The 19099-nt window shown below is 41.8% G+C and overlaps 2 protein-coding genes across 13 annotated transcripts in view; one reads left to right on the top strand and one right to left on the bottom strand.

Moving 5' to 3' along the window:
- Positions 1-7855, top strand: part of LOC147102834 (monocarboxylate transporter 7-like) — a 39041-nt gene extending 31186 nt beyond the window's left edge. For all 12 annotated transcript variants that reach the window (XM_085963689.1, XM_085963690.1, XM_085963688.1 and 9 more), the window contains one exon: positions 1529-7855. In XM_085963689.1, the coding sequence (XP_085819815.1) occupies positions 1529-1791 (263 nt within the window). In that variant the 3' untranslated portion in view covers positions 1792-7855. The remainder of the gene's footprint in view (positions 1-1528) is intronic.
- Positions 1-19099, bottom strand: part of LOC147102833 (archaemetzincin-2) — a 133510-nt gene that overhangs the window by 84714 nt on the left and 29697 nt on the right. The gene's annotated exons all lie outside the window — the stretch shown is intronic.

Here is a 19099-nt window from a genome sequence, read left to right as displayed (position 1 = left end):
TCTTGCCATTAAGATAACTTGCTCTATGATTTTTCCTGCCAAAGTGCATAACCTCACACTTTCCAGTATTGTATTCCATCTGCCAAATCTCTGCCCACTTACTTAGCCTGTCTATGTCACTTTGCAGGTTTTTTATGTCCTCCTCACTCACTACTTTCCCTCCCATCTTTGTATCATCTGCAAACTTTGATATGTTACACTCGGTCCCCTCCTCCAAATCGTTAATATAGATTGTGAAGAGTTGGGGACCCAGCACTGACCCCTGCGGAACACTTATGCAACTGCTCCAGAAGGGCAGAATGGTTAGAAATTCTTATAAAGTAGAATATACGCTGCGCAAAAAAAAAGCTAATATTCTGCAAGGAAATCAACAAAATATGTAAGTACGTATTGAGCAAGCAAGTTTACAGTTCTAGTGTCATCTTATTTTAAAGTTTGAACTACCAATATGAAATATCTGTCAAATGCAAATTCTTAGTCCTGTTATAATGCACACTCTGCAAACTGTATAGTGCAACTCAGTTAAGTCACCAGAATAACATTCAGATAAGCTGTGTGAAACCATTACTTTAGCTGCAGATAACTGCAATTGGTGAATAACAAAGTTCGAGGGGTTGCCAGGTGAGCCAATGAACCGGCTGGGAACTTTTCAAGAGTTAATTTTTAATATTTTGAATGTTAACTAAGCTAACTATCCTACTGGCTCTTTAAACATTATAATTGTAACCAGCATTTGGATGCCAGGTAGCAATTTTCCCTGGGCAGAGAGCCCAACATCACAGGTAACAGTAATATAGCAATGACCCTGAGCCTTAGTTTCCAATTTGTGTCCCATCAATCAAGCATTGCAAACCGAGGGCTTCTTCTAAGTCACAGAACTTTTTTGGAGAGGTTATGCACGATCATCAAATTAATTACTTACAGTATTAGCAAATGGATTAGCTGTATCTAATAACTATTGAAATAAGCTTCTACCTCCAAAGCACTCATTTCCCAATATATCTATAAACATTTAAGCTTGCCACTGTAGTATATGATTTATATATAGATTGTAGACTAATGCTCATTTTCACAGTAGATTTAACATACTAGCTTCAACCAAAACTTCTGTTCCATCTATAGAAACTGAATTCAAACCCTCCTACCAGTAGTTCTGCATACTGTGCCGCCCAGACCCTCTTAATTTATGAAGCTTTTCATTTGTTTACAAGACAATTTATTGAATATGCCAAAATCTGTAATGAAATTAAATACTCAATCTTTATCAAATTTTCACCAGAATCTGCCTTCATAACAGAAAGCCCTGGATTTCAACCTGGAGTTGCAATTTAATATATTTTGAGGAAGCTTTACATGATTGAGGTGTGTTTCCCAAAACAAATGTAAAGGGGTTTGAGCACCAAATTTACTATTCAATGCTAATGTGACATAATATTTAGGCTACCACTTCTTAAATGTCCTCCCAACTACTGAAAAAGTATTATAAATGTAAAAGTTGAAAGTTAGATTGACTTTTTTTTCTTTTCAGGTTGGCTTGTGGATATTACAGGTCAGAATTATGGATCTGCTTTCTTCTTTTGTGGTATTGGTATGAGCTTGGGTGCATTTTTTCTAGCATTAGTTCAGCCAGCTAAAAAAGCCTTCTGTCAGAGGATACAGCATCTGGAGACTGATGAGCAACAGGAATTACAGCAAGATCTTAAAATTGCCCAGGATGTGCCTGAAGATTTTCTAGAAACAGACCTGAAGAAACCAGAAAGTTTACAGGATCAATTTCAAAACACTGCATGAAGAAACAGTACACCGCCACAACGGAATGCATGTTCCCTTTTAAGGGTATCCCTTACCTATCCTGCCAACTTGGCCTTATTTAATCTCAAACTTTCCCTATTCTCAAACCATCAACAAAATTGGCTACTAGTTTTGTAAAGGAATAATGCAAGAAGCAAATTTTTCACGTTTGTTATTTAATGAAAAAAGGCTAAAGTTCAGGTGAACTAAAAATGCCCAGAAAAATTACAAAAATAAAAATCAAGAACACAATGAAATATATGGAAAGAATTCAAGCTAGTTCAGATTGCAACAACAACTTGTATTTCTATAGCACCTTTAATGTTGTAAAACATCCCAACGCACTTCACAGGAGCGTTATCAAACAAAATTTGACACCGAGCCACACAAGGCGATATTAGGGCAGATGACCAAAGGTAGGTTTTAAGGAGCATCCTAAAGGAGGAAAGCGACGTAGAGAGGCAGAGGGGTTTAGGGAGGGAATTCCAGAACTTAGGGCCTTGGCAGCTGAAGGCACGGCCACCAATGGTGGAGTTATTAAAATTGGGGATGCTCAAGAGGGCAGAATCTTGGAGGGTTGTGGGGCTGGAGGAGATTACAGAGATAGGGAGGGGCGAGATCATGGAGGGATGTGAAAAAAATGAAAATGTTTTAATTGAGGCATTGCTTCACCGGGAGCCAATGTAGGTCAGCAAGCTCAGGGATGATGGGTGAATGGGACTTGGTGCAAGTTCGAACACATTTGTATCCAGAATGCTATTGAAATGAATGGGAGCAATCATGTATAGCAAAATTTTCAGTTCACGGGCTTTGCAGTCTCTTTGGGTAAATTAGTACATAATATGTCTGTACTTTTTGTCCTTATGTAAATGTATTCTTTTAAATAGGATGATGTGCAAAAACATTTGATGTATTGGCGTAATAGTTCAAGCCGCTGAATGTTCTTTTCCAAAATATAGAGTGTCTTTGAGTTCCAAGAATTTGAGTCACTTCAACTTACCTGTATCTACTGCTCCTTCTTTATTCAGACCACAGGATGGACGACTATGCAATAATGAGGCATTTTACTTCAGTGAGGGGAAAAAAAGGCAACTCAATTTAACAGAGGTAGTCATTTGAAACCAGCATTAATGATTGTGGAAAAATAATCTATGCCCCAAAGAATCCTGGAGGATGTATGGGGATTCACAGCAGAGGTTAGAGGATGTAAACTTGTATGCAATTATGAAGTTGATGTGGATTGGGTAAAGTATCACTTTACCACCCTAGATTATACAAAAAACATTCTAAGCTCCTGAGCTTTACAGAGATTTGAAATTACTACATAAAAGTAAACTGCCAACTGTAGACTCTTCATTCTTCAAATAGTTTCCTCTTTTGCACCAAACACTTCCCCCTAAACAACTATTAGCTCTCTAGAAAACAACATTATATCATAAACTTGAATACTCCCACCATATCGGGGACATTCTTCCAGCACTCCTCACGCTCCTGGACTGGATACAAAAAGTCCTTGACACTTGAGAGATTGTACTCAAGCTTCCTCCTGCCAATCCAACTTCACTGTCTTTTTCAATTATCAATACTAAATGCTCGAGGTTTTTAAAAAATGTATTTTGAGCTCTAACTACTGGACCCTACATGCACTTCATCCTCCCTCCATCCCGACTCAAAAAAAAACAAGACCCATTGCATAATCTCCTAATTCATTCTTTTCTAAGATTTAAAAACTGTCAGCTGCCACAGCTCTTTAATCCCTCCTGCAATCTTCATGCTTTTAAAGCTTCCTGCTTTACCACATCTTTTCTGTTACTTTTTTCAATATTGTGGTGTTAGCATTGTGGGTCTTGGCTTCTCAATTTAAAAAGGCATATCTTCCATATCATGAGGGTGAGCCAGATTTAAAGAATGGGAATTACGCACGTTCAGCTTTTTAAATGTCTGAAATTCAACTGTCAATCACATATCCTTCCCTTCCTGCACTACACGTAGGGGCCTTTGACATTGTCAGCTGTTTCAAGAAAAAGTTAAACCATTCAGATTGCTAATGATTGCACTTTTTTGTTTACCATGTGCTATTTAACCTTCTGAAAGGGACAGAATGGTGCTTACTCTGGAAATACTTCTATTCAGAGAATAAAATACACCCCATCATCTACATACTAATGGGATTTAAAATGCAGCAGTTTCCTTGCAAGAGAGTTAGCCTTCTTGGTATGATGAAAACCCTGCAACAGACCGCCAAAATAATGTAAATTCTAATACACCCTTCCCATTCATAATGCATAGCACACTATGTTTGGCAAGAAAAAGCCAAATGTTCTTTACCTTGAATCACTTCTGAGGTAGGTTGCTCAGTCAGTACAGTAAGTGCTAAATAGTTACGCGACCCCCGAGCAATAGATCTGCGTTTATGTGTTCAACCATAAATGTTTTTCGATGCTTTGGCAACATAAGATGTACCTTATCATGCCAATAAAGCGATTTGAATTGAATTGAAAGTGGTTCACATCAATGCTAAGCAACCGCAAAATTACCCTCTATCTCATCTGAGAATAGAGCATTGTAAGATAGTGTGCAAGAGGAATCAGCCACAGTGCCGTACACTTAACTTGATGATTAGTAGACAAAAAAGGTTGAAACTTTTGGCATCATAAAGTCAGTATCAGCTTGTCAAATGTTCTGCTCTGGAATAATAAACTCAGTGTAGCTACAAGTGCACCGGAGCTCAGCGTCAAATGATATTAACTGAGTCCCATTTACATAGGTACAAACTTGGTGGAGGGGGCTTGAACGGCCAGCCAGGATTTAGCCTGGTCACAAAAGAGCCCAGTAGGCTTGTGTTGACCATTTGCATCAAGATTGAGCCCAACTCCATCAATTTATCTATTGGTGTTCTGGATGATTAACTTCCAGCAATGGGGCAATCTTCTGGGAACCACAACAGTGAAGTTGACACAGATGGAACATTACAAATGTTAAGACAGGAAGCAGCAATGCCTACAGGGAGCAATTGAAACATCTTTTAAATCGTTAATACCAAATGCAACAGTATCAAGCTCGATGTGGTATGAACAACTCTTTCCAAATAACTTTGGTATATGGATAATGGAAAACATAATTGTTCATACAATATACAGGAAGCACCCCTTTAAATATGGGACAGAAAAGGGGGGTCATGCAAGTGATCTCCCATGTCTGTTTTCCCCCATTTACTTGAGTTTATCCTACAAACTAATTGTAAGATGCTAAAATAAACATGATCACAAAATTAGGTGATCAAAGTCGGAAATATAGTTAGAAATGTTATTTGCTCATTGATAATAGTATTTGGAAAGAGGTACTGTAGCTGGAAAGATAGAATTCCAAATGGACTAATCGCCCTCTACTCTCCTAAATTTCTGGACATTTAGACCTTTATGTCCAATAACCTATTACGCTTCCAAATGACTAGTGTTAGCAATGCAATTAACTAAAGCAATAAGTACTTCACATATTAATGTCCTCAAGTAGCAAGCATACATGATGGGGGGGGGGTGTCGGGGGGGAATACTGAAACTACTCATTTTATAGAAGATGTATACGATATATAAGATCCCAGATTGGGGGCTCCCTTCCTGCTCTGCCACATTGTGTTGTCATTGACTAGTGTGTCCCCCATGCATCCAAGAGTTGCTCTATAAAAATAACGGGGGCCTTGATTTCATACTGACTCGAGAGCTGCTCCAGACACACAACACAAAGTCTGTTATTTTTCTCATTCTGTAATATGGTTTCTGGAGGAGCAGCTTTAAAGTTGTGGTCCTTGCTGCTCCAGGATACATGAGAATGTTCCCAGTAGGTGACGACACACGAGCAAGGATAAGACCCAACTTGAGGGTCCCTGTTTCAGCAATAAAACGTTTTTTAAAAAAAGGCAAAACTAACTTTCATACAAGTACGTCATTTTTCTTAAGATGTGGCAGTATTCTGGGTAAAATAGTTACTCCAGACTTTCTTTACCTCTGGTTCAGTTGAACTAGATTTGAATTCTTTAATCCTAATTAGTTTACACTTTGAGCCAATTATGGCATTTGCTTTTGCTCATCATAGATCAGTGAATCAAAATGCTACATAAACTTTTTAGTTAGGCCATCAGGGGTAAGAAGGGATAAGGTGTCCTGGGAAATTTTTTCGTGCCAGTACAGTATGTATTTGGATTTAGTCCAACCCAGCTCATGTATAATTGCCAATTTCAGTTTACACTGGCCTCTGATACCTCCTTATAGTTTCAGCCAAAGCACATGAAATATTTCCAGTATCTATATACAAGTAATTAGATCATGTTACTCCATTTATTTTCACTGCAGTTATTAAACTAATCTATAATATGGGTTTTCTTGAAGAAATACTATTATTTGGTATTCAAGTAATGTTTGTTCTGCTTAACCTTTCATCTGTGTTTTCCAAGTCATCTACAAAAGCTTTGTACAAACTAAAATTGAAAATTTGACCATGTACTGCATTATGGAAAAATGGCTTTAGTAGGAAAGGAACTGCTCAGTAGCACAGGAGGTACAGCACTATTTTCTCACTAACCACATTGCTCTGCATTTGAGTTCCAGAACTATATGATGCACAATGGGTTAATTTCATGCCATTTTTGTGATATATGGTGCTAATCAGTGTTTTCTCTAAGCTGCGCATGTGTTCAGCCGTGCAGTAATCTGCAAGGTCCCGCGCAGGCTGCTCACAAGCTTTTACATTGGATACTGTGTGTGCACATAAATTTAAAGGGACCACGCTTTGAAAGAAACAGGCCGTGCAGAACAAAGCGCAGCTTACAGGGAACATTGGTGCTAGTTCCATGGAAAGAATTAGCGCAAAATTAATAAGTGCAATATGACATATTAGACACTGTAAACTCCAAAGGTTTCATTTCTTTTACTGGTCTTTCAGCCAATGTGCTCCATTCACCAGCAATTTAATTCAAAAATAGTGATCAGCTGGTGACTTAATTCAAGCTCAGGGAGCTGTAGAAAAACAAAGCACCTACACTTTAAGCAAGTTCCTGATTGAAATTAAAATGTCAGTGAGGGGGGAAAAAACAGTTGAAGATTACACTGAATTTCACATGACAGGGAACCAGAGACTTAAAACACACTTTTTTGGTGTACATTTTAAGTTCCACATTCTTGGTCCCACAATATACACCTAATATGAATAACCCCAGTTTTACAATAAAAATATGGCTCTACTTCTCACAGGCTTCTGGGCTGATGATTGGGCCCTTTGTTGGAAGGAGAAAATAACTTATTTAGTTGATCTGGTACCCTACAAAGTCACCTGCTGTGGGGTGACTGAATATTGAGAAATTTATGGCACAGACTTTCCTACTCTAGTGAATAAAGCAGTCAGGCAGAAAATATGGAGAAAATGTCAAAAATCAAAGACCTATTCATATTCCCAATAAATAGCAATTTGCAGCCATGCAAATGACTCCTGGTCTCTATTTGAGCAGTAGCAGGTGAAATGGTTAACATCACAGCATCACTTGAGAAGGAAAATCAGATAGAATGTGTGCTGTTAGTCTTACTTATTGTTCAACACCTCTTGCACTCCACTTTTGATACAGCGGTTTATAATCCGAATTGTATACTTACTGCACAAGGTATTTCATATGGCTTGTCTATATATCAAAGTGACTGAATAAAATATTCAGGTGTGATATGATGTTAAACTCAGACGCATGTGATTTGTGATGCAAGTTATTAGGATTGAACAAATACAGGTAATCAACAAACTGAATGATGCAACTAGGTTATCTAAAAGTACATCTCTCAACAAAACTGCTGACGTTTCAAAACTACAACAGATTGAAGTAATCTGTAGTTTTTGAAATACGAACAAAGTAGGTTCAAGCAAAATTGTTTTTTTATGTTAAAGTTTTGCTCACTGTAACTCATATCTGTGCTTGCTAACCTTCAATTTGTTCAACCCCTGTAACTTACAGTCGTTTGTTTAAAAAGTTTAAGATTTGCTTCAGAAAGTGTTAATTTTCCAATAAAATTAATTTTAAAACAAACTTGTGTATTACTCAAATTTCAAGTGTTCAATAGTTTAATGGAGTTTCTAAAGAACCAATAAATGTCCATTTATAAAATGCATTTAATATAGCAAAACATATCAAGTCATTTTATATGAGAATAAACAATAATAATAAATGGACAAGTTAGGAGAGGTAACAGAAGCCATGGTAAAATAGATATGTTTTAAAAAGGAGCTAGAGGTAGGGAAACAGGAAATTAAATGGAGGGTTTGAGGGAGGGAGTTCTGGACAGCAGGGCTGGGACAGGTCAATGTCCTGCCACTAATGGCGTAACAAAGAGAAGGGTGGACAGGATGTCAGGGGTGAAGGGTTCAAAATGGGACTGAAGGGTGGAAGAGGTCAAAGATGCAAGATGGGGTGAGACTTTGTAGAGAATGCATTGGGGGGATATGAAGCCAGACTAGGTTGGCAAGGATTGAGGCGATTGATAATTGTAACAGAGAATGGCAGGATGCAGACATTTCCTTTAAACAAGTTTGTGTTTGTAGAAGGTGGAGCTTGGGAGACCATTTGAGAAGTTGAGTCTGGAGATGGTGAAAGCATGGATAAGAGTTTCGTCTGTGGTGAAAGTGAAGGGTCATGGTGGCTAGAAATAGCAAATATTAATATTTTGTATTAAAAGACAACTCAGAATTGTTATTTTAAGGAAAATGGTAAAGGCCTTTACAGTTGGTTGAGGAGGACAGAGAAACTGTTTAGTGAAGTCCACAGCCCAGAACTTTTACCTTTTTGGAGTATCTGGCAGATCAAGAAAAACTGCTACAGTACCTCTATTGATAAGTTAGAGCACCAGTTAGCTTCCGAGATAGAAAATGTCAAATGTGTATTTTCCCAAGAGCTTCCTTAAGATTAGTTTAAAATCAATACAAAACAATGTTATGAGTTTATTTAATCAAAAAACACGTAACAAAAATCATTCTGCCTTTACTGCATTGCATATAAAACAGAAATTACTTGCACTTACAGCAAATTGCACTTACCGTTGCAGTGTCAGATGCCGTCTTTCAGATGAGAAGTTAACCTAAGGCTACAGCTGCCTGCTTAGATGGACATAAAAGATCTTATGGCACGATTCAAAAAGTAGGTGTTCTCCTGGCCAACATTTAACCCGCAATCATCTCCACCAAAAAAAGATTAAATGGTCAGTTGTTGTTTTTGGGACTTTGCTGTACTGAAATTGGCTGCTCTACTTGCTTACAAAACAGTGACTACACTTCAAAACTGATTCAATAGCTAAAAAGGGCTTTAGGACATCCTGAAGTTGTGAAAGGCACTATATAAATTAAGAACTTGCATTTATATAGCGCTTTTCACAACCTCATGGCATCCAAAAGTGCTTTACAACTAATTAAATACTTTTGAAATGTAGTCACTGTTGTAATGTAGAAAGCATGTCAACTAATTTGCAAGGTCCCACAAACAGTGATGAAATAAATGACCAGATCATCTGTTTTAAGTGTTGGTTGAGGGATAAATGTTGGCCAGGACGCCAGAAGAACTCTCCTCCTCTTCGAATAACGCCATGCGATCTTTTATGTCCTAAGAAAAAAGACGGAGCCTTGGTTTAACGTCTGACCGGAAAGATGGCACTTCCGACAGTGCCCCGCTCTCTCAGTACAGCACTGAAGTGTTAGCAACGTTCGCTATAAACTGCGTGGCCAGGAGCGTTTTTTTCAATGATAACTTTCATGCGCGAAACTGTGAATGGGCTGCGCAGCCTCTTAAAGGAGCCATGCACCCAAGAAAGTATTAGGGAGAAAATTGGATGCCAGCCTAGATTATGTGCGCAAGTCTCTGTAGTTTCCTACATTACAACAGTGATTACACTCCAAGAGCACTTAATTGGCTGTAAAGCACTTTGAGACGTCCAGTGGTCGTGAAAGTCTCTATATAAATGCAAGTCTTTCTTTCTAGTGGGGCTTGAACCCACAACCTTCCTAGAGTCGAGAGTACTACCACCGAGTCAAATGGTGATGGACCATTAAACAACTAACGGGAGGAGGAGGCTCAATGAATATCCCCATGCTCAATGATGGTGGAGCCCAGCACGGGAGTGCAAAAGACAAGGCTTTTTGCAACCATCTTCAGCCAGAAGTGCCAAGTGGATGATCCATATCAGCCTACTCCTGAGGGCCCCACCATCACAGAAGCCAGTCTTCAGCCAATTCGATTCACAGCACATGATATCAAGAAACGGCTGAGCGCACTGGATACAGCAAAGGCTATGGGCCCTGACAACATCCCGGCTATCGTGAAGACTTGTGCTCCAAAACTAGCCACGCCTCTAGCCAAGCTGTTCCAGTACAGCTACAACACTGGCATCCATCCGACAATGTGGAAAACTGCCCAGGTATGTCCTGTCCACAAAAAGCAAGACAAATCCAATCCGGCCAATTACCGCCCCATCAGTCTACTCTCAATCATCAGCAAAGTGATGGAAGTTGTCATCAACAGTGCTATCAAGCAGCACTTACTCACCAAGACACTTCAAGGACACCCTCAAAGCCTCCTTGGAAAAAGTGCAACATACCCACCGACACCTGGGAATCCCTGGCCCAAAACCACACAAAGTGGAGGAGAAGCATCCGGGAAGGCGCTGAACAGCTCGAGTCTCTTAGCCGGGAGCAAGCGGAAGCCAAGCGCAAACAGCGGAAGGAGTGCACGTCAACCCAAGCACCCCACCCACCCGCCCCTTCAACCACCATCTGTGACAGAGACTGTAAGTCCCGCATTGGACTCATCAGCCGCCTGAAAACTCATTTTTAGTGTGGAAGCCAGTCATCCTCGGTTCCAGAGGTGACTAAGGGGTGATTGAGGGTTTCAGTGGTGTTGGGTGGGGTAAAGTTAGGGTTAGAGGTGGAAATAGGTTGTCTTGCAGTTGACCAGATGTGGGGTTTTATGCTCGGGGTCTAACAGTGCACACTTCAGTGCCATATCAGGTTTGGCTTAATCAAGCAGCAAGGAAGGTAGATGGAATTGGAGGTTAAGGCACCAAAGTTTTTGACAGGAGCCAAATTTGATGGTTTCTCTCTTACCAATGTTGTGCTACAGAAAGTTCTGGCTTCTCCATGACTTGTATGTTGGACAGGAAGTCAACAGCACAACATTAGTTGTGGAAGCAAGAGTGATAGCAAAGAGAAAAAGCTAGATGCAGTCAGCATATAAATGGAAGCAGAATCCACACTCAAAAGATAACGTTGGCAAAAGTAAGAGGGCCAAGGATGGAACCTTGGGCAGACCAGAGGTGACTATGTGGCCACATGATAAGAAGCGATTGCAGAGAGGTGTTGGCTATATTTGGATGGATAAAAATTAAACCATGAATAGGCAATGACATGAAGGAGTCACATGAAACAGGAATGAGATGTTGCGGAGGATGATGCACAGCAGTTTCAAATCACAGTTGGTGACTTTGACCTAGGTGATCTCAGTGGTGGGCAAGATGGAAACAAAAATGATGGGATTCAAACAGGAATCTTCGGGAGAATGATGGTTATAACTTATTCAAGCATCATGAAAAAATAAACTAAAGATTGGGTGGTAATTGGAGAGGACAGTGGGATCAAGGGTAGCTTTTTAAAGAAGATGTGATGACAGCAGTTTTGAAGGAGGAGGAACAATAAGTAAGAAAAGAAGGTAGTTAATGATGCCAGCAAATACTACAAGAACGACGCACTTGTAAAGCACCTTTAACACAGAAAAATGTCCCAAAGCACTTAGCGGGGTAGATCTTACCTTTGTCCGTTAGTGTAAAACGGGGAATGGCGAGTCAGCAGCTCGTTTTACATCTCCCCCCGTTTTTATTTCCATTGACACAAGGTTTAAGGAATAAGAATCGACACTGAGCCAAAGGAGAAGGTATTAAGAGATGCACCAAAACCAGTCAAAGACGAGGCTTATAAGGGGAGCTTAATAGGAGGAGAGGGAGTTGGAGATGTTTAGATATGGAATTCCAGAGTGGGGTCTTGGCAGCTAAAGACACGGCCACCACTGGTGGAGGAAATGGAAGAAGTGCACAAGAAGCCAAGGATAGAGGAAGAGAGAGTTGGGGAGGTAATGCTAGAGGAGGTTACAGAAATTGGGAGGGGCAAGGCCATGAAGGGATTTCACAGGGATAAGAATTTTAAATGTGAGGAGTACATAAGAACATAAGAAATAGGAGCAGGAGTAGGCCAATCGGCCCCTCGAGCCTGCTCCGCCATTCAATAAGATCATGGCTGATCTGATCCTAACCACCAATCTACTATCACAGAACCATCTCCTGAATCTAACAGAATTAGACACATGAAATAGGAGCAGGATCAGGCTACACGGCCCCTGGGCCCGCTCCGCTACCCACAGGGCCCCTGGACCCGCTCCGCTACCCACAGGGCCATGACCGATCCGAACCTAGACTCATGTCCAAATTCCTGCCCACTTCCCATAACCCTTTACTTCTAGGAAACTGTCTATTTCTGTTTTAAATTTATGTAATGATGTAGCTTCTACAGCTTTTTGGGGCAGCATATTCCATGGACCTACCACCCTCTGAGTGAAGTAGTCCCTCCTCATCTCAGTTTTGAAAGAGCAGCCCCTTATCCTAAGACTATGCCCCTAGTTCTAGTTTCACCCATCATCGGGAACATCTTCCCCACATCCACCCGATCCAACCCCTTCACAATCTTATATGTTTCAATAAGATCGCCTCTCATTCTTCTGAACTCCAATGAGTAGAGTCCCAATCTACTCAACCCCTCCTCATATGTCCACCCCCTCATCCCCGGGATTAACCGAGTGAACCTTCTTTGTACTGACTCGAGAGCAAGTATGTCTTTTCTTAAGTATGGACACCAAAACTGTATGCAGTATTCCAGGTGCGGTCTCACCAATACCTTGTACAACTGAAGCAATACCTCCCTATTTTTATATTCTATCCCCCTAGCAATGAAAGCCAACATTCCATTGGCCTTCTTAATCACTTGCTGCACCTGCATACTAACCTTTTGAGTTTCGTGCACCAGGACCCCCAGATCCCTTTGTACTTCAGTACTTTCCAATTTCTTGTCATTAAGATAATAACTTGCTCTATGATTTTTCCTGCCAAAGTGCATAACCTCACACTTTCCAGTATTGTATTCCATCTGCCAAATCTCTGCCCACTTACTTAGCCTGTCTATGTCCCCTTGCAGGTTTTTTATGTCCTCCTCACTCACTACTTTCCCTCCCATCTTAGTATCATCTGCAAACTTTGATATGTTACACTCAGTCCCCTCCTCCAAATCGTTAATATAGATTGTAAAGAGTTGGGGACCCAGCACTGAACCCTGCGGAACACCACTAGTTACTGATTGCCAGTCCGAGAATGAACCATTTATCCCAACTCTCTGCCTTCTGTTAGATAGCCAATCCTCTATCCATGCCAGAATATTACCCCCAATCCCGTGATTTTTTATCTTAAGCAATAATCTTGTGTGGCACCTTGTCAAATGCCTTTTGGAAGTCTAAATACAATACGTCCACTGGTTCCCCTTTATCCACCCTATATGTTACTTCCTCAAAAGAACTCCAGCAAATTTGTCAAACATGACTTCCCCTTCATAAAACCATGCTGACTTTGTCCTATGAAGCCAATGTAGGTCAGTGAAGACAGTGTTGGTGGGTGAGAGAGAAATGGCGTTGTATAGGATACGAGCAGCAGTTTTGGATAAGGTGAAATTATGGAAGGTGGGAAGCTGGCCAACAGACACTGGAATAATCAAGTCTGAAGGTGACAAAGGCATGGATGAGAGCTTCAGCAGCAGATGGACAGAGGCAGGCAAGACAGAAGTTGGCAGTATTTGCATTCGTGCAAATAGGGGGTCAGAAGCTCACCTCAGGGTCGAATAGGACGCTAAGATTGCGAACATTCTGGTTCAGCCTGAGACAGAGGCTGGGGAGAGGGATAGAGTCGGTGACAAGGGTACAGAATTTGTGACAGGGTTCAAAGATGTTGGTTTCTGTCTTTCCAATGCTTAGCTGGAGAAAACTGTAGCTCATCCAAAACAGAATGTTTAACAAAAATCTGACAGCACAAAGGCAGTTGAAGGTTCGAGAGAGGTGGTGGAGAGGTAAAGCTGAGGAAAAGTTAAGTGAAGGCCAAGGAGCTGGTTCAGGGAGGCGTGGAAGCAGTTGATGGTGAGAATCCTGATAGAGACAAGTTTGATGAGAACTGGAGTGGAGTGAGATAAGGAAAATGGATTTGGGTGCAGGGGCAGGGACTGGAGTGACAATGGAAGGAGGAAGTAAAAACAGCTGTGCTGGTACAGTAGCTTCAATTTTGGACTGAAAAAAAGAAATCTATGAGCTCCATGCACCTAACTTCAGAGATGGGGATGGAGAAGAAGGGAGGAGGTGTTGTTTGGTGAAAACGAGTTTAGATTTTTATTTGCCTGTCAGAATTTTCCCAGAATAGTAAAAGCCTACAGCTATAAAGTGGATCTTGTAGTGGACAACCAGGTTAGTCATGCTCCATGTGCACTCAAGACAGCAGCCCTCAGTTTTGAGGTTGCAATGCTGGATATTGTACCCGAAGAATGGTGGCGCTGGGAAACTGTGAGGGATTTGGTGGGACAATGATGTTAAAAGCACGAGCAAGGCAACTATTGAGCAGGCCAACAGAGGAGGAGTTGAGAGATAGAGAGAGTGGGTGCCAGTTAGGAATCTGGGGAGGATAAGACTGTTGTTTTTCCAGGGACAGATGCGGAGAGCATAGGGTAGAGGGGTTTGAGGCTGGTAGATATAAATTGTAAAACAGATTACAGTAGTCAGAGATGGCCCTGTCAGTAAAATCTCACAGGTGGCCATACACAGGAAGCTGGCATACAGGATGAGGTTAAGTGAGGACAGAAGGGAAGAGAAGTCACAAGAGTGCGCAGAGAAATTTAAGTTGTATTTGCCAATGATGAGGAATCACTTGGAGCAAAGACTAAGTGAGGAAAATAGGGAAACGGTTCCAGCAAAGATGTTGGCAGGGGCTTAGAAGGGCAGTAGATAATCATAACTTTGAAATAGAGGCAGGAGGGGCAGTAGGAAGTGAGGTCCACAAAGAAACAAAAAAGTGCTCAGAGGAATAAGACCAAGGTGAGTCCTAAAGATGAGAATCATACTATCGCCAAAGTGGTTTGGATGTGGAACTTGTGGCTGGAAGAAGTGGCCTCAAAGATAGGAAAAGAATCACTGTCAGTGAACCTGGACATACCATGATGGGATTGTAGCCTGGGAGGTCCTTATTTGCAAAGGAGTAGGCATTTTCCAGGGCAATAGGTACTTCGTTCATTTCACAGCCAACGGATCAGATCAAAGCTCTGCAGTCCTGCCACATCCAGGCATGAATGGTGGTGGACAATTAAACTACTGACGGGAGGAGGAGGCTCCATGAACATCCCCATCGTCAACAATGGCAGAGCCCAGCACATTAGTGCAAAAGAAAAGGCTGAAGTGTTCGCAACTATCTTCAGCCAGACGTGCTGAGCGGATGATTCATCTCGGTCTCCTCCTGAGGTCCCCACCTTCACTTCAGCCAATTCGATTCACTCCACAGGATATCAATAAACTGCTGAGCATACTGGATACAGCAAAGGCTACGGGCTCCAACAACAGTAGTGCTGAAGACTTGTGCTCCAGAACTAGCCATGCCTCTATCCAAGCTGTTTCAGTACAGCTACAACACTGGCATCTATCCGACAATGTGGAAAACCTGTATGTCCTGTCCACAAAAAGCAGGGCAAATCCAACCCGGCCAATTACCGCCCCATCAGCCTACTCTCAATCATCAGCAAAGTGATGGAAGATGTCATCGACAGTGCTTTCAAGCAGCAATTACTCACCAACAACCTGCTCACCATGCTGAGTTTCGGTTCCGCCAGGACCACTTGACTCCAGACCTCATTACAGCCTTGGTCCAAACATGGACAAAAGAGCTGAATTCCAAGGTGAGATGAGAATGACTGCCCTTGACATCAAGGAAGCATTTGATTGAGTGTGACACCAAGGAGCCCTAGTAAAATTTAAGTCAATGGGAATCAGGGTAAAACTCTCCACTGGCTGGAGTCATACCTAGTACAAAGGAAGATGTATGTGGTGGTTGGAGGTCAATTACCTTAGTCCCAGGGCATAGCTGCAGGAGTTCCTCAGGACAGTGTCCTAGGCCCAACCATCTTCAGCTGCTTCATTAATGACCTTTCCTCCATCATAAGGTCAGAAGTGGCGATGTTCGCTGATGATTACACAGTGTTCAGTTCCTCAGATAATGAAGCAGTACATGCTCGCATGCAGCAAGACCTGGGCAACATCCAGGCTTGGGCTTGGGCTTGGAATAGGGCTGATAAGTTGCGCCACACAAATGCCAGGCAATGACCATCTCCAACAAGAGAGTCTAACCACCTCCCCTTAACATTCAATGGCATTAACATTGTCAAATCCCCCACCATCAACATCCTTTGGGGGGGGGGGGGGGGGGCGGGTGTCACCATTGACCAGAAACGTAACTGGACCAGCCACACAAATACTGTGGCTACAAGAGGTCAGAGGCTGAGTATTCTGCGGCAAGTGACTCACCTCCGAATCCTGACTCCCCAAAGCCTTTCCACCACCTACAAGGCACAAGTCAGGAGTGTGAATGAATACTCCCCAATTGCCTGGATGAGTGCAGCTCCAACAACACTCTTGAAGCTTGACACCATCCAGGACAAAGCAGTCCTCTTGATTGGCACCCCATCCACCACCTTAAACATTCACTCCCTCCACCACCAGCACACAATGGCTGCAGTGTGTACCATTTACAAGATGCACTGACTGCAGCAACGCGCCAAGGCTTCTTTGACAGCACCTTCCAAACCTGCAGCCTCTACAGCCTAGTAGGACAAGCACAGCAGGCGCAGGGGAACACCACTTCCAAGTCACACACCATCCTGGCTTGGACATATATCGCTGTTCCTTCTTCACAGCTGGGTCAAAATCCTGGAACTCCCTAATAGCACTATGTGAGCACCTTCACCACATGGACTGCAGCAGTTCAAGTCGGCAACTCACCACTACCTTCTCAAGTGCAATTAGGGATGGGCAAAAAATGTTGGCTTGGCCAGCGACACTCGCATCCTGAGAATTAATAAATATATTTTTTTTAGTCCACAATAATATTGTACAATGTGCATTCGGAAAATGCAAGCTTCTATTAGCTTTAGCAGTGTGCTATTTTGAATAGAACACAAAATCTGAAACTCAGTTTGGTAGAACAGAGTTTAAGTCAAAAGAAGCGTATATAGGCTAGAAGAATGTTTCACTAAATTACCACTTCAATTTTACATCAACATCTATATTACTGTGTTCCCCATATATTAAAAAAAACCTTCAAATCCTAAGTAAACTGCTGCAAACGTATGTCCTACAAACTATTAAGAATCTACATTTTAAGAAAGTTTGGGGGAAAAAAATCAGTACTTACTTAGAAAGCAAATATCTGCGCAGCTTAAATTCACACAGCAAGAACAGGAAGTGTGGTTGGCCAGATTTTAAATCTCTCGTGATTGGGCAGAAGCTTGTCAGAGTTGTTTATAACTCCTTAACTTAAAAAGGCCTAGTAATAAAAAAAAGTGGTAATTTAAATAAAATGTGGATTTTGGGCCTAAATTTTGCAGCCATGTTGATTATAAGTTGAAAAATCTTATTGCTACATTCTGCCACATTTGCTGTCAATGTCAATGAGCTAAAACAGCTTAACCTCTAAAATTCTACTCCTCCAAAAAAATTAATTCACCCCATCATAAACTTTACCCCACCTGAGGGATAGCGCTGCATAAATACTGATCTTTAAAAGTAATTAGACAGAATTTAGAATATCCTCAGATTTTCTCCATTAAATCTGGCATGATATGATCCACAAACACGATGCCATTCCAAGCTTTAGCAGCAGCTACATCTGTGAAATTGTGAATGACCACTTATCAGAACTAGTCCATCATGGAGCATTCAGCAACTCTGTGGACATCTGCAGCGAAGGCTCCAGTCGTAATATATCCCGTAAAAGTTCAGAATGCAGCTACAGAAGTCTTAAACTCCAACTACAACACACTATCATTCCAGCTTCAACATAATGGGCCATCAGACTAAGAGAACCTTGAGGGAGGCTTTACTGATCTCTCTGCTGGCAAAGGTCTGCTCCCATACAGATCATTGGGCCCAGAAGGAGGATCATGGTTGGCATAGGACTGGATGAAGCTGCTGCCTCTCAGCGTGACATCACATTGGCTCCCACCCACCATGCAAATGAAGGTAGATGAGCCAGAAAGAAAGCAGAACCATGCAGCCACCACAGTAACGAATGCAGTGAGCAATCCAAAGAGCTTCTAACTGAGGGACCATCAGGATTTCATGGCTGCAATATATAATGCTCTGGACTTTGGGGAATCCTGCCATTTGAAATAAAATTGCACTGTTCCCTTATTCCACTGCTAGTTTCCTGTATGGAAAGCGATGAAATTGTTAGCCCTGGTGAACAATTTTAGTCACCTGCTTGATATATGTGGAATCAACTAGGGGAGAGGCTATTTCAGATCTAGTATTGTGCAATGAGAACAAGACCAATTTCCTCAAATTTTTCTTGTAACTTAAATTCCTGCGTCACTTTAGTTGCCCTCATTGCACTCTCTTAAGGGATAGAATATCTTTCTATGGTGTCCTTCTGCGTGTCCTACAGGAAGAATGCAGACCGTTTTCCTTCAGTTCCGTGCGTTGACATTCATAGGATGGCAGCGGTTGGGGAAACGGTGCGGAATTCTGGGGGGCCGGCGGAATTTTTTGCAGCCGTAACGAGGGAGCATTTGAACTCTGCTCCTCGTGGTAAATGTTCGGGATTCGCTCTAAACCAGTCTGTGCACGGCCAGCGACCTGTGCCTCCCCATTCGTTAGCCTTTTGTTGACCGTACTTGCAATGCTAAACGTAACTCCAGATCTGGTCGATGGGGAACCTACTGTCGTCGTAGAGTGGGTAGAATTCTGCCCAACCAGTTGCATGCCGGGTTGAGCTTTTAGCCGGTGAGAGTTGCATGTAAAATTCAGGAGAGTTTTAACTGAAATATTCCCACGCCACACTTCATTCAATCGTCTCCATTTTCTGGAAAATTATTGCGTGACTTTTTAAAAAAAGTTAATGCCACTCTCGCTGCTAAGGTAGCTAAAGCGACCTGGAGTTCTCCATCCCAAAGG

The sequence above is a fragment of the Somniosus microcephalus genome, chromosome 21, assembly GCF_052327205.1.
Source record: "Somniosus microcephalus isolate GS21.2 chromosome 21, FLI_Smic_1.0, whole genome shotgun sequence".
Taxonomy (NCBI): Eukaryota; Metazoa; Chordata; class Chondrichthyes; order Squaliformes; family Somniosidae; genus Somniosus; species Somniosus microcephalus.
This window is presented reverse-complemented; position numbering and strand designations above follow the sequence as displayed.